The 15,807-nt window shown below is 38.9% G+C and overlaps 3 protein-coding genes across 4 annotated transcripts in view; 2 read left to right on the top strand and 1 right to left on the bottom strand.

Annotated features, from left to right (window-relative positions):
- The window catches only part of LOC104940793 (uncharacterized), a 100,599-nt gene that overhangs the window by 11,027 nt on the left and 73,765 nt on the right, over positions 1 to 15,807 (bottom strand). The window contains exons 6-11 of the mRNA XM_010765770.1: positions 3,842 to 4,037; positions 3,622 to 3,752; positions 3,244 to 3,282; positions 1,794 to 3,140; positions 1,047 to 1,187; positions 754 to 975 (exon numbers count right to left, since the gene is read on the bottom strand). Coding sequence (XP_010764072.1) covers positions 754 to 975; positions 1,047 to 1,187; positions 1,794 to 3,140; positions 3,244 to 3,282; positions 3,622 to 3,752; positions 3,842 to 4,037 — 2,076 coding nt within the window. The remainder of the gene's footprint in view (positions 1 to 753; positions 976 to 1,046; positions 1,188 to 1,793; positions 3,141 to 3,243; positions 3,283 to 3,621; positions 3,753 to 3,841; positions 4,038 to 15,807) is intronic.
- Positions 7,852 to 10,368, top strand: LOC104940784 (epithelial-stromal interaction protein 1). Of its 2 annotated transcripts, XM_010765761.1 has the most exons (5): positions 7,852 to 8,257; positions 9,010 to 9,074; positions 9,166 to 9,249; positions 9,559 to 9,635; positions 10,182 to 10,368. In XM_010765761.1, exons 1-5 carry the CDS (start codon positions 7,869 to 7,871, stop codon positions 10,209 to 10,211), a joined length of 645 nt encoding a protein of 214 aa, XP_010764063.1. In that variant the 5' UTR covers positions 7,852 to 7,868; the 3' UTR covers positions 10,212 to 10,368. The 2 variants fall into 2 exon arrangements, with proteins under 2 accessions (XP_010764063.1, XP_010764064.1); XM_010765762.1 differs by lacking the exon at positions 10,182 to 10,368 and having other exon boundaries at positions 9,166 to 9,245; positions 9,559 to 9,585.
- The window catches only part of LOC104940785 (cullin-1), a 30,378-nt gene continuing 27,069 nt past the window's right edge, over positions 12,499 to 15,807 (top strand). Inside the window, exon 1 of the mRNA XM_010765763.1 lies at positions 12,499 to 12,653. The gene's annotated coding sequence lies outside the window, so the exon portion shown is untranslated. The remainder of the gene's footprint in view (positions 12,654 to 15,807) is intronic.

The following is a 15,807-nucleotide window of genomic DNA, read 5'->3' as shown; positions in this document are numbered from 1 at the left end:
GTGGATGTGTTTAGCGTTAATCGGCCGGCCCTGCATTTCTCCGTTCCGTTTTTTTTTCTCCTTTTTGTTTCCTGGTGGTTTTGTTTTTTACCAGCTCTCCTTATTTGCCGTTAGTCTGTTTCCCGTGCTATGCGTCTTACGTCCGCGTGCTCCCGCGTCTGTATCTGCTTTTTTCCTGAGCTGTGGCCTGCCCCTGGTGGATCAATGATCCTGCAGTTGGCTTTCATGTATAATTACATGTATCTATCACGGATGCGGCTCAAGTCAAGCTGAGGTTTTTCCCTTGAGCGAGGGCAGATCACGTACCAATCACGGCCCTCGCGTTTCAAACTGTCTGAAATGAATCGCTACATCTGTAATAGCATTTACATACTGTACTGCAGTTCAATTCATCTGAAGACACAAATCATAATAAAACCTTGGTTGGATGTTGAACCAGCAAGTACCTCTGCAAAATCTAAACAACGTGTTTGTGTGAACTTTTTAAAGAACATTCATAAACATTAATCTGTTTGTATCTTGCAAATTATTTATCTAATATATCTTATTCCATGTACTTGTATTATAGACTCTTCTAAAAACATTTCTAAACATTCTCTTGCACTATTTTATCTGTTTTATTTGTTTTATGTCCTATATATATTCATGTTGCACTGTTGGAGGAGCCTGTGACTTAAGTTTTCCATTGCAATATCTACGCTGTAGCTACTGTGCACATGACAATAAAGTCTTGAATCTGGTGTCTATACTTACAGTCTAGCAGGTTAGCGTTGATAGCTAGCAGAAGAGCCCACTCGTAGCATCCTTTCCCAAAGTCCAGCTGCTGCTGCTTCACATAGTGCTGACCCAGCTCCAGCAGCACGGTGATGAAGTCAGCCTCATGCCCTCCTTCCTCCAGCTCAGAGAAGAGCTGCACAGCCTCTGTCAGGTGTCTCTGGGCTAGTCCTTTAGCTCCAGCCTTCAGACACAACAGCCCTTCAAGAAGAACAACAGTCACCCACAGAACCAGAGTCCATTCATGTGTCAAGAAGTTTATTCTATCTTACCTAGGTTAGCCTGAGCTACAGCCCAGTTTGGCATGTCCTCATACTCTTGGCAGATGTCCACAGCAGCCTGATAGCTCTCTGCTGCCCTCCGGAGGTCACCCATGTATCGAAGTGCAACACCACGCATGTTGAGGACCACACCTGTGTGTTAAATTAGAGACATTTACTTCAGCTGTTTGGAAATAGCCTGTTTTCAAATCGGTTTTTGCCTTGCCATCACACTGATTATTGTTTTTTAATGAAGACACATCTTTAAAAAGTCTGCACATTTCTTCAGTTCAAACCTATACTGTGACTGCTTTGTGCATGAGTAAAGAGCAGCACATGATAGCATTTAAATATTGGAGTTAAACGATTCCTTTGGTTGGATGTTTAACCAGGAAGTACTTTTGCAAAATCTAAATCACTGTTAAGTAATAACTTTTCTAAGGATCCAATACCTTTCTGTGGACTAAATAGGGAAAAGGACATCAGGAAGCACAATCGACTTTTAGCCTCAGAGATAGTGCTAGAATACCAGGGCAATCATTCATAGAAAGCAATGATTAAAATGTTCATCAATCTTAAGACTAGCTTAGTTTGTTAGCAAGGTGCTAGATTGCTGGTTTCAGTGAACAATGACAATTACAATGATGTATTTGACTGTAGTTCAAAATTGTAAGTTGCTCCTAAGATACTAGAAACATTTACTTGCCCCCTCTCAATCCCTCTGACTGTTATTTTGAACACATAAAGACTTCCACAGACCTTCCTGAGGGGTCGTGCAGTGTTCTGGCATGGAAGCTAGGACCAAATCCAGGACATCCAAAGCAACATCTGGCTGATGATTGTCAATGTGAAGCCATGCCAGCCAGATGAGGGCACTGTTTCTTTCTGGGACGGAGATGCAGAGTGAGGGTCCGTTGTTGTTGATCAGAGTATGCATGCGGCAGATGGCGTGTCCAACCATTGAGTTCTTGCAAAACAGTTGGCTGAGACAAACAGTAATCCGATGACCCAGAACATGGTATCGATCATTTCCTTCTCCTTGGATAGAAGAAAGGGCTTGGTGTAAATATGGAGCCACTTTAGGTGGGATGGACTCTTCCTGTTCTGTGAACTCATACAGTTTGTTGACATTGTCCATAGCTAGTGCCATGCTGCTGAGACAGTCTGTCAGTGTAGCAGAGGGCTGCAGAGAAGCTCTCCTGGCTGAACTGACACTGAGGTGGGGGAGCTGGAGTTCGCTGTAGATCCTTCCCAGTGTGAGGTAGTCCTGACTGGGAGAGGTCCCCCAAGTCCTTTGAGCTTCACCAGAAAGAACAAGTAGTCTTTCAAGATAAGGAACAACTCGCAATCCTTCAGCATGAGTCAAGTGGTGCTTCGCCAATTGGTAACAAGCCCGGGCCTCCGCCATTTGGTTGTGAGATAGAACAGCTTTCTTGAGGATGTATTTAAGAGCGGAGTTGTCTTCTAAACATGCCAGGCAGTCTGGGATTCCAAATAGCAAGGCAACGAGTCGTTCGGCCAGAGCAAAGAAACTCTCAGTATTTTTCTGCAGGAGGTAAATGGGAACCAGTCTTGAGTAGATGCTGGCCAACAACCTGAGGTCCGTGAAGCCCTCTCGTGGCACGCTGAGGGCTTCCTCCAAGTAAACCCGGGCCTGGCTGAACTTCAACCTCCCAGCACAAAGCTTACCCAACAGAAAGCACAACCGAGTATGCGGCCAATAGAGTCGCTTCTTCCTGGCTGTTTCCCTAGCAACACCCAGGAAGGCAATCAACTCATCCTCGTCCGAGTGGCCGGTGAAGATGGAGGACGCGAGGAGTTCTGAACCCAGTCCATACAGGACGCCAAACTCTGCTCTGTAGTCTCGTCCCTCCAGTAAAGAGAGGAGGGGGATGAAGTTCTCGGTATTGGTGTTTCCTTCGACCACCGGGTGGACCGTGAAGCACGGAGGGATGGGGTTCTTTGATTCTGTTGCAAGGTGCAGTTCCTTTAGAGTCCCGTTAACGGTCACTACGGGACCTGGTGATGAGTGTTTTCCCTGATCAAGTATCCTCTGAATATTTCTCTTAAGGTCAGTCTGAGCGTCAACTTTGCTTGAAGTGCCGACTGCAAAATGAAAATCAGAAATAGAGAATATGTAATACAGAGTGGACAAGACTTTTACTGTAGATATATTAACATGACATTTACTGTAGATGTCAATACTTACGTGATTTTTTTTTCTCAGCGTCTTGGCAACTCATCGTACCTGGGATTGAACAAAACAAAGTAAAAAAAGAGAATGAGGAAACCCAGTGAAACCTCAACAACTGTCTATCTGGACATGGTATGAGTCTGATTGAATCCTATTGATATTTGACAATTCCTTAAGATTTTGTTCAGTATTACCAACATTTTTCAATGAACCTTATCAACCACTTTCTGACTGATTGCCATGACATTTGACACAAACATGTATGTCATTTACATGATGAAAGCCTTCTGGCTAAGTGGTGTTTGTTTTTCTATAGGCAATGACAACATTATTACTTTGCTTGGAATACTTGTTGGGTTTTTGACCTCTGAGTTTGCAGCGCTTTTGTCTCACCAAGTTTGTATTTCTGACCGGTATCATTTTGGGATTTCTTCTGCAGTAACGCAGTTGTTTCCTCTATGACTTTGTCCTCTTGCACACTGAAGAGTGTTCTTTCCTCTCCATCCAAAAAAATATCTTCTGACCTGGAAAGGTGACCACGTAAGAACAAGATATTATACTCTATTGCAAATCAATTTAACAACAGCTAACTCTGTGATATTGGTAAACTCACTGGGTAATGTCAGTGGAGGGTTCCACCAGGCTTGTCTTCACCAGACCCACTTCTCCTGTGGCCTCCTTCCTCCCTGTGAACCACTCAAAACAAGACACCAGAAGTCCCACGATGATGATGCGATCACCAGGGGCCATGCTCAGCTCATCTGGGCCCCCAGCATCGTACTCCATTGTGGCAAGACAGGTTCCTCTGGCTGAACAAAAGAGATTGGATAAATTGCCACTGTACTTTATTACAATAAAGTACAGTGGAGTATTCAGAAGAGCTCACTGAAAAAACTGAACCGTATTAGGTTAGTTGAAAGCAATAATATTAAGTTTAAATTAAAAAATATTAGGCTCAACTTATTAGGCGCGTTCACGCCGGAGTACTTTTCCCCGTACTTTTCCCGTTTGGTTCCGTGAGTACCCCTTATGTCGCGTTCACACCAAAAAGAGTACTTAGTGCCGGGAACTTTTACCTCCATTTTTAGTGCCTGCTACCAAAAAAGTACCAATTTCTATTGGCTGGGCAAATTGCAAACCACGCCCCTGAAACGTTTTTTGAAGCCGCCATTGTATTTGCTGGCATTAGCATTATTAGCATTAGCATTATCCCCGCGCACCAACGGAGAGACTAACTTATGGCAACACAAAAAAATCATGGGAGCGGTGGAGATGAGGAGGTATCGGTGTTCTGGCGATTTACTCGGAAGTAACTTCCGGCCGGGGACTTTCGGTGGCAGTATACGCAGTGAAGTTGTTTGCGGCCTGCCAGTAAACCCAAAGCAGAAGANCGAGGGGGGGTGGGGGTCGTAGGGGTGGAGGTGTCTGGCGTGGTCCCATTGGTGGACTCTCCGTGTTCAGATTGGCTCCCACGAACCAGCTCCCTGTCCATCATTCAACACTCTGCAATACACACACACACACACACACACACACACACACACACATTAATATTTCTCTATATGCAAAAGTAATGGCCAAATTATTTCTATCCATTTTCTAATTAATTAATCAGCTAACTGCTTCAGCTTTAGATTAATATAGTTATACTTTATAATTTGTATATATTCTATAGTAGTATACCATGTATAATATAATAGTTATATAGATAATTACAAACAAAAACAATACAATCCAAAAGCAGAAACAATAAGTCATTTAATAAAAAGAAAAAAGGAGGTCAATATGTACAACACGTATAAAAACCTTTTAAAATTGAATTGTCTTTCATAACTAATAAAAAAAGAAATTGTTATCATAATTATATCATCATATATATTAATATAATTACAATACCATTTATAATAATAACAACATCATAATATAAATGTAGGCTCAACAATACTAATATTAGCAAGTTTATATTTCCCTTTATAAAAACTAACAACAACAACCAAACTGGAAGAAAACGAGTTGTAAATTACAGACACGGGAGTTTTGGTACCCAGGGGTCCCAGTGAGGCTTCAGGAGGCCCCCCTGCAGAATGAGGATCCCCCTACTGTCACTACAGTGTACAATCAGGATGACTACAAGTGAAAGGGGGTGCGAAGTTGAATCAAAAGGGGGCTTCTGAAGTAAATGTGAGCTCAGAATGCAGCCTGATCTCGGCTAACAGCATCCCGCAGGCAGGTGCCTCTCAGCGGGCAGATGCAGACATCTGGCCCGCAGCCTGCTCACTCCCGCGGCCTGCAGAGTCACTTTATCCCGTTGAAAACACACGGAGAGTCACAGTTCAAGGTGACAGATAGGCCAGAGAGCATACATGTGACTATCACAAAAATAAAGATGGAGACAGGCCTTCACAGTGGAGAAGTCTCACGATAAAAACATTTGGGGAAATTCTCATGCGTAAAGCGCCTCGGTCACCTACCGCTGAAAATCGGCTTCGTCCTGCAGCTTATTCCCGGTGCTGTCCCCCCGAAAGTGCCCGCATGTTTATAAAGTCTGTTGCTGTTATCTGATGGGAAGCTCTTTGCTTTAGCAAGGGACGACAGGCTGGGAATGGGCGTGTGTGAGCTGCCTCACTTCCTCGTCTGACAGCAAAGTGCGCGTCACCCTCCGCCAGACAATACTCCCCCAACCTCACCTCTGATTATCCACCCCGAGCCCCTGCAGAGAGGCAGAAAACGCCAAGTTGCACTGCAATCGAGGCCCGTTTATCATGTGCATGGGCTTGTGTGTGTGTGTGTGTGTGTGTGTGTGTGTGTGTGTGTGTGTCGCACTTTGACTAGGATTGCATCGGCTTCTCCCGCGGAGCAGTCCGTAAATCTAGCATCAAGAGGCGGTTGTGGAGCACGCCGTTCTCCGGTAAACCACCACAGTCACACCTGCCGGGTCTGTGGTGGGAATGAGCCCGGCCTGGTGCCACCGTGTAGCGGCTGCGAGGGGCCTGCTTAGTCCGCTGCTGGAGAAATGCAATGCAAGGCAGATTTCACAAGGAGGCAGCGGCGAGACAGCACCACTCAGAGCTCAGGAGGACCAGAGCCTCAGAAACATCCTGCTGCAGGATATAGTCTATAGCCTACTTTCGCATGCACTGGAAGGGGAAACAATATATAAATCATGCAATAATCGAATAGAATACTGCGCAAAACAAAATGCATACTCAAACTAAATACAGTATACACACTGTTAAGTTATTTTGCGGTCCCATATATTGCCTAATGTGTGGAGGTTTGTTTGGAGCATGCATAACTCAATCACAAATCAAATGTGTGTTTCTACAGTAAACTGTAGAGCTGTACGAATTGGGAACGAACCAATGTCATTCATAAACTCAAATTATCTTAAATGTATAGACTTGCTGGATTCACTACAGCACAATTAGTGTAAAGAAAGAATAAAAGCAATGGAAAAGGACATTACATATTAATCATGCAATGATGCATTAGGCTACTGCACAAAACAAAAGACAACCTTTAAACATAAATAATTATATGTATGATTGATACCATTATTTGTTTAGTGCCAATTTCTAATCAGTGTCATATAAAGTTAAATATATTAAAACTAATATTACGGTTTTATAATTTTCATTAATTGTATGTAATGGTAATTTATTCAGTTTGTACTGAAACAAAAAGAAAGAAAATAGAAATATATATATATATATATATGTAGTCATACGTTCTGCATTGTGTCATGTGATAGTATGTGGTCATGTGACCTGTCGCGCGCCAGCTATACTGATGTCCACAGACAGGACACTGACAAGAAAAACTGATTTAATACTGACGTCACTCGCTTTAATCTGCATTTACATCAATCTACACACACAGGCAGAAACACACAAGAAACCAGGCGCCAAGGCTTTCAAAAATAAAATGCAGACTTGCAACTGGAGTGTTTTCAGCTAAAAGTTAAAAAGTAACAGAAAATAGGGCTGCACTAAAAATGTTATGATTGCTCTAACTATCTGCCTCTGTTTATGTGGCATGTCTACATTAAAAAAGCCAGAACCATGGATGAAGTTGACCATATTTACTTTAGAATTAATTATTTACCACGTATGCACATTCTTCTCTTTGTAATGCATCTAAAGCAAATGTTTTGATATCCGCGCTGGACTTTTGATATCTTAAACATATTTACACTATATTTTATTTTATATTTTATTGGACATTTTACCGTAACCTTTAATGTTTGTATAAATATCTTTATTTAATTTTTTGGAGGATGGGATAAATGAAGTATTCGGATTCTGATGAGGACTTTGATTATCTGATTTAAAGATTATATTTGGATATAAAAGTACAGAAAAATATATCTATTTGCCATACATCACTAACTCGTATCCTCTATTTATACTTTTATTTCTTTGTCATAAAAAAATCCTTTTTCATATTTGCTACATGGTTCGTTCTTTTATTTTGAAAGTTTGCACCAGAACTCTTACCATGATCTCCCTGACTTCACACTTCAGTTGCTAGGGTGCAACAACAACCATAGCAACCGAACACCTGAGAGTTTAAAATGTAGGTTTTTGTGACTTTAATCGAAGAGTTGGATATTTTAAAGATGCCGGTTGTATTACCTTGACATGAAAATGCAATCTACAAAAGTGATCAAGTCAAAACAAGTGGAGGCGACGAGTAAAAAACCAGAGAAGGGCAAAGCGGGGAAAGTACGCACGGTTAACGGAACTACAAGTGAACCAATAGTGCCCTCCGTGCGTAAAAGCCGCGCGTCGAGCTGCCAAAGGTGCCCGCAGAGGGAAAAGGGTGAGGGGGGCACCGTGGTGAGGGGACCTACCCGCAAACCGAGCTGTGAGAGGAGGGGCAGATCCAGCTCCACCGCCCCCAGAACAGCAACAAAGAGGCCCAGAACTGACCCGGATTACTGTAGGAGGGCCAGCTCTGTTGACCCAAAATGCCGGGAGTTGAAGGAGCAGCAGGGGGTCAGAGCCGAGAGCAAACATGTCAGTAACAGGTGAGCAGAGGAAAAAGACGTATTCAGATCCAAAACTCTGGAAAATACCATGTGACATGTCTGCTTTGGAAATTTGAATGCATAATAAAAAGAAGCATTTCTTTTTTATTGGTAGCATTCCTTCAAGAAATCTTGACATAATGGGGGACTGCTTCAATTATTCATTGCACCATTTACATTTAAATTCAAATAGTTAAATAGGAGGAGAGCAAAAATAAAAATGTGTACTTTTTAGCATTAAAACATAAATATTTTAACTGACGAATGCAAAGTAATTATCTTTCAATCAGCTCATTGATAAATTGAGTAAACTGCTCTTGAATATACTGTAGGAAAGAATAATTTAATACAAATCTTATTTTATAAACTCTTTTAAAGAAGAAACAACCTTTTGGAGGGTCCTGACCTCCAGTGATTCTGAGTGACTGCCAGTTAAATAAAAAAAAGGGCTAGAACTTAGCTTTGTGATGCAAGAAACATCTAAACATAACTACTGTAGTTTCAATTAGGAGTTTTCTTAATTAAAGACTTATTTCCAAATAATGTATCTCAAAAATATCCACCTATTTTGATATGCTAATTACTTAGATTGAAAGCTTGCTTACATCAACAGCCAGGTTTTTATTTTATATTTTAGTATAGATTCAGAAATGTGCTTCACATTATAGAATTCAGTATTTAGAAACAAAGAAAAAAGAGAAAGGTCAGTAAATCTAGGCATAAGTATTATTTTTCTTTCTGATCTGTTTCAGTTTCAGTAACAAAGCTTTCACGGTCATCCCCCCGAACCCCAATAAGAGAAGAGAGATCCAGAGAAGTGAGTCTTTATGTTTAGGCGTTAAATCAGATTTACAAACTCTGTTTTATTGTCAGGTAAATATTAACGTGTGCTGTGATTGGTTGATCAGAGGCAGAGGCGGAGCTCGCCGCTTTGGAGGAGCTGAGGCTGAGCAGAGCAATGGCGTTTGTCTCCATCAGCCCCAGCACTGTGGGTGAGAGAAACTGATACATCTTATAATTAATAGGATTCATATGTTTATTTTTAGACTTTAATATTAATGTACATGTGTGTGGAGGGTGGAAGAAGTAGCAATACCATGATCTGAAAAAGACAGCATATAAAGTAAATAAGTCCTGCATTTAAGTGTTCTTAAGTAGAAGTACAGATCAGCAAAATGTACGAATAGTTATAGTATACTCATTATGCAGATTCAAGTAAAACAAAAGTAAAAGTTCAAAAGTCCCAACTAAGAATCATACATTTTAAAATATTATGATCTTTGATGCATTCATGTGTTCAGGTGGCTGTATGAGTCTGGAGGAAGTACGCTTGAAGCAGCAGCAGGAAATGATGCAAGCCAAGAGGAAGCAGAAGCCGGTCAGATATTCTATAACTATTTACATTATTTTATTTGTTTTGGTATTATGTTTTAATAACACTCTAAAATACTCATTATTAACATACATTTTTAAACAATGCTACAATGACTTAAAAATACAAGAAAGATTCACATAAGTTATTTAATGATTACATCTTTAACCTAGTGAATCTAGAATCAAGGGTATTTTCTTGCTTTTTTCATGCTTTTAAAACAAGGTTAGCAAACTTTAAACACATCAAATGTACTCATTAATCTGTTTTTTATTTATGTACATAAGAATATTTGTTGGTACCTTCATCTGCAGTAATATATCATATATAGTTTGTTGATAATATTTTGTAAGAATAATCTGAATCTGTGGAGTAACTATAATGCAGTAATGTATTCATATCCCCCTCTGAAATGTAGTAGAGTAGAAGAATAAAGTAAGTAAATGTATTCAGTTACTTACATTATGTAGCAGTAGTGATATTAGTGTAATTTAGTTCACACTAATAAGCCTAGATAGTTAATAACGAGTATTTGCTTTGTTGTTTTTACAGATGATGAAGCAGCTGATGGAGCAAACTTAAGGTGTTGGATACAACAGATACAAATTAAACATTGAAATATAAATGTTAATTACAAAAGTATAGAATAACATCACCAGTTTTTTGTACATGCATTGTACTACATATTTTGTATACAGTTGTTTAGTATGTCATGTGTTGTGTATTTTGTATATTAAAGGTATGTTGTATACGAATCATACAGATGTAATAGTTTTAAAAGAAGCATAAATTCACACTTTTATTGTCTCAATTTACCCCATGACTATATCTTATTTTGCATTGTTCACAGCATGGCCATACACATTTGTTTGTTATTAATCATAAAGTAGTTATTGTATTTAATTATATAGTAAATGAATTGTTCTGAAATGAACCATTCCACAAACTTAGTACTTAAATAAGCATAGCTATTGGTATTTATCAACTGTGTGCGTGCGTGTGTGTGTGTGTGTTTGTGTGTATACAGTATATACCAGATATATACGTACGTGCGTGTCATCCTTTTATTAACCAGCAGAGGGTGTTTGCTTCATGTTTCAGAGGCAGTGAGGGTGCACATGGTTTACACATTACAGTATAATACTGAATATTTTATAAAAAATATAACTGACTTTAGTTTTTTAGTAACATATTGTTCCCTAAATGATTAAGCTATTCTACAGGGATTATCCATACTATAATGACAATAGGCTTCAACATGTCATAGCAATTAGATAAGGTCACAAAATGTCTTTGTTTTTATTGGGATGATGTTACATTTGCAAAGTTTGCATAACACATACTCATGCACAGATAAAAAAACATGGAGCTGAATGTCACCATCGTGCGTTTGTCTCATGCATACATAATTAAAATGTCATATTAGGTGACCGAAACATTCAGTGAGCATGCGCAGGAGATATTGCAATATTTGTAGTTGAAGCAGCTGTAATTGTTTTGTGCAGCCAATGATTGTAGTCCAATACAGACGCCATTCTGTGACGCTTGTGCTGCGTTCAGGGAGCACTTATAAACTCCAACTTTTTATCTCGAGCGTCTTATGAAAATATGAACGCAAGTATGTATATTATAACAGTTGATCCCGTTGCAAACAATTTTTATTTGATAAGTTATTGGCAACTAAATATTTATAATTATTAACCTGAAGCCATAAAATGTTTTTTTTAAAGCACATTTTAAACGCAGCTGAAAGTATTATCCAATTATTTGTTGTGTATATTATACACATTTTTTTGGGATCTTCAGGGAAAGACATACGCCTAATTAAAAGTACACATTTGTGACACTTATTTAGGATTATTAAAACATATCAGGTTCGGATTAATATCTTTATTTGTATTCATACACATACAATTATATATTTTATTTGTTTGTGAATCAAAGCTAAATCTGGATTTGGGTTATTGACAAGAAAGTTTTCACATCCCACGATTTGTCCTGGTATTGTGGTGCATTATAACAAACCCAAATGAAATTTTAAAAAAAATCAGTAGAAAAAACTGCCTTAATTCAAGAAAGATTAAACGGAAAATAAAACGTTTTCCAAGAAAAGGAAATATATTATAAAGAACATCTACACTACTGTATATTAAGCATACATGTTTTCCCATGAGGGGTAAAAGCGTTGATTCCTTTTTTTTAATAATAGCGACACAGCAACATTCAAAACTAGCTTTATATTTAGGTCTTCTACATTTAAAAGAGAAATAATCTTACTCTATAAAACATAAAACACAAGGCATTTTCTATTTGTTAGTTTTAATATCATATTTGTTTAATTGTGATACAACATATACGTTTACCATGAAGTACTTCCATTAATTGAATAATTATTGCATATTTTTATGTCAAAATTATTTAAAGCTGTAATGAAGCTTGAAACAGAGGATTATTTTAAAAAACCACTGCTCCCATTATATACTACCATTCTACATTGTAGACATGTACTTGTTCATAACTTGGTCATTTGCACTATTTTTGTGGTTTTACACTTTACTTGTATGAATATATATATATATATATATATATATTTTGTATTGTTGGTTATTGCTGCTTTTCATTTTTGTATTAGTATGATTATTTAGCAAATAGAGTTAATTCTGCAGAATGAGTACTTTTACTTTTGAGATTTTAAGATGATGCTAGTACTTGTGTGCTTTTACTGTATATTATTTATGCAGGATTTACACACACACAGTATTTTGCTACACTGTGTTTTTTATACAGAATACTTATTCCACGGATCTGTAAAACATTTTCATTAGTGTAACAGCCATGTTTCCGACTGTGCCTGAAGGCAGCATGATTCGGTGGCTGCTGAGCTGATCTTTGTGCGAACGAAGCAGAGCGGTCGCAGATAGCAACTGGCAGCAAACACATACAGAGACGGCGGAGGAGACAGCTTTTATCCCCGAAAAACAACACCTACAACGACAATACAGTGACAGCGACTGCCTTAAAATGGTAAGAAGCCTCTTCAGGGTTGTGAACGTAAGCCGGTGGCGCTATTTTTTTGATGACAATCAATTTAGCCAGGAGCTAGCTGGCTAATGCTAACTGTTAGCGAACTGTTTTCCTGACTCATTATTGAGCAGCCCGTGAAGCTAGGCTGCCATTTTACACCAACAACACAGGCAGATGGTCTTTCCTGACTACTGCGGTTTGCTCGGTAAAGGCCGAATGTATCTTAACTAAAGCCCCAACACTACACATGTATCTAAACGAATCAAAAATGTGGTCAAAATAGAGATTGTATTTTAATTTAAAGCAGCACCAGGCAGCCAAGCTAACGTCACCTACAAGCTAACTGGCTAATCGAGCCTGAGAAGCTAATGATAGTTAGCAGTATTGCGTAGCAGTGTTTGTGTCCATTCGCAGCTCAGCGTTGGATAATCTCAACAAACATTTAGAGAAGCAGTCGGTGTAAACCTTTATTGTTTTTTAATAGATGGTTACACAGTCGTAATTTAGCTAAAGCTGCTACATTTCGTGATAAAAGCGAGCAGATCGGCCCTCTTGAGGGAAGGGTAGTGATTTTGAACATGACACTGGGCTCACACACTCCTCGACTACCTGGAAAATACCTGGTCTGTGCCACTTCTAGGCCTAGAGATGTGAGGTTAATAAGAACAGGAGAAAAGACACGTTTTTGATAAGACGCTGCATGATCAGGACCCCACTGCTGGTAAATACATGTTGGTTTCTGGCCATCTCTTTCTCTCTCATGTATAAAGGAGAGAAAACACACATTTGGCAAACCTGGTTGTTAAATCTCTTTTCACATCAGTTACTTTTTTGTTTGGGAAGTTTGTAAATACTTAACATTGTCATGGGAAGTCTACAATGAGTGAATCAAGTAATGCATGTCTTTTGTTGTTTTATAAGCCAGTTTTCACGAATATTTTCAATTTGACAGAGATGGAGTATTTCGTAGCCAATATCTAATATATTCATACCAACATTGGCTAATATAAATGCTTTTATGGAAGATATACTGCCACACTTTAAGGAACACCTGAAAGAGCCATGTTTATTAAAATAGTTATTTCTACGTCTGAAGATGTTAGAAAACCACCCTTGGATTTTGGTTTCTCTTTAATATTATAAGACTCTTGGGTTGCTTATTGGCTATTTTTTTATAGTTGGGAGTATTTCCCCCAATTTTAAGGACAAAGCAAACACTCACAGTTACCATGTGTTTGTTAACAATATGTTGGAGCCTTACTGTTTTATCTTTGATTGTTTATGCATTTGTAGAGCTTTTAAAAACCTACAGATGGTCCATAATGTATTCTACACTTGTCCAGGTGGTATAAGACATTTACATTTGCTATATTCTTTTGAGTTGTAAGAAGTTAAAATCCGATTTTCCAGTAGTGTTGATATAAAGATATACATTTATAGAATAGGCTTAGTACATACAAAGTCAAACTCAGAAATGCCTAGTTAGGTTAGATTAAAAGAAACATACTCATTTTATTATGTTTCAATGTGACTGTGTTATGAAAATGATTATAGACCCTTGTGATATTGCCTACTCAAGCTGATGTAGCCTAGTATTGATGTTGATAGATCTGCCCACTCCTAGAGTTATACTGGACATTTAAAGAAAACATGTACAAGAAAACATTACATATTTTTCTCACTTGTCTTAACTGAAAGTGAATTTGAAGTTATTTGAATATTTTATATTGGGTCAAAACATGAATCTTATTGATATTGTTACATTGGAAAAATCCAGCTTGGTATGTTTTATATTGATCGATGAGGCTTAATTGTAAATGTGTGGACACGTCTTCTCCCCTCAGAATCCACTGTTTGAGTGTGAGGATCTGTGTGTGTTTTTACAGCCCATAGGTGCAGGTGGGTGTGTGTTGGTATTTACAGTAATGAAGACATCAGTTGTATGGTGATGATCATTTTGCATATATACCATGAAAAACAGCTGCAGACTTTTCTATTCTAGCATACATGGCTATTCATAGGCTTTTACACATCTGCTCTATCATATCTTGTGAAATATTTCCTTTTTAAGGAGGGGTGTGAATATTCAGTCAATCTTTTATAGCATATAATTACCCAAAATACAGAATGCAATCCTAGTTGTTGTTGTTGTTGTTCTGGAAAGTTGAATTAATGTTGGTGCATACAAAGATTTATTGTCTTGCAACTTTGAGAGGATTGGTACATTTTCATATCTGATGTGGTGGAGAAATATATTTTACCTTGAGATGTATTCTACAAAGAGCACATGTTGCAACCATTCACCCTTTTGCAAGAGCTCACTCAACACATATCAAGTTTAGTAGTCGGATCCTTTCTTTGATGAACATAATGTACGACTGAAAAGGTTCTGCAATAGTGTTGAAATGGCTAGAGCTCTTTCTGAGCAGGACTATTCACTTGTTTACATAGAGATCAAAACATGAGGCTTTGCTCCTGAATTATGAGATCTTCTGCTTCTTTCTGTCTTTATTGTGAATTTATAGTGATGATGAGATGAAGACCAGTGTTTCCGCCAGTCCAGGGCTGAGAGGGCGTCCACCCCGAGAGCGGGGTTGTTTTGAATTTTGACTTGAGCCGTCCCTTATAGATACTGTCTTTTTACGTTAGTGAGCCGGATCATTTGGCTCGGCTCTCTTAAAGCGCCGGCTGTTTCGGCCCCAAACGGCTTTTCATGTTACCATAGTTTACCACGGAGCCTCAGTATCGCTGCTGCGAGGCTCCGGCGCTCACAGCTCACGCGCGTGCTCCACTAAAACCCCTCCGCTCATCCCGTCCAAATCGCGCACGTTCCGTGTTGTCCTGTAGCACCTTCGATGTCGGGGAAACGATCTTCAATACTCCGAAAAGAATCCCACCAGACTCCTTTGCCCCTCCAACAGAGGGATGTCCTTGTCCTTTTTCCTTTTCATAATTTCAAGTGATAAAAACTCGATCTTCTCTCGAATTATTAATATTTTNACAACAGAGCCAAAATCTAGGGTATATAGAACATACCTGACACTGAGTTCAACAAGTGCGCATTAAAACAGTACTAAATCAGCTTACTATCACCCTAAAGAAATATCAGGGTTAAAAGACTGATGTCCACACGCCAGGATTGAAAAACTTGTCC

The sequence above is a fragment of the Notothenia coriiceps genome, unplaced genomic scaffold, assembly GCF_000735185.1.
Source record: "Notothenia coriiceps isolate Sejong01 unplaced genomic scaffold, NC01 NC01_scaffold00002654, whole genome shotgun sequence".
Classification (NCBI taxonomy): Eukaryota; Metazoa; Chordata; class Actinopteri; order Perciformes; family Nototheniidae; genus Notothenia; species Notothenia coriiceps.
Note: the sequence above shows the minus strand (reverse complement) of the source record. Positions and strands in the feature narration are given on the sequence as shown.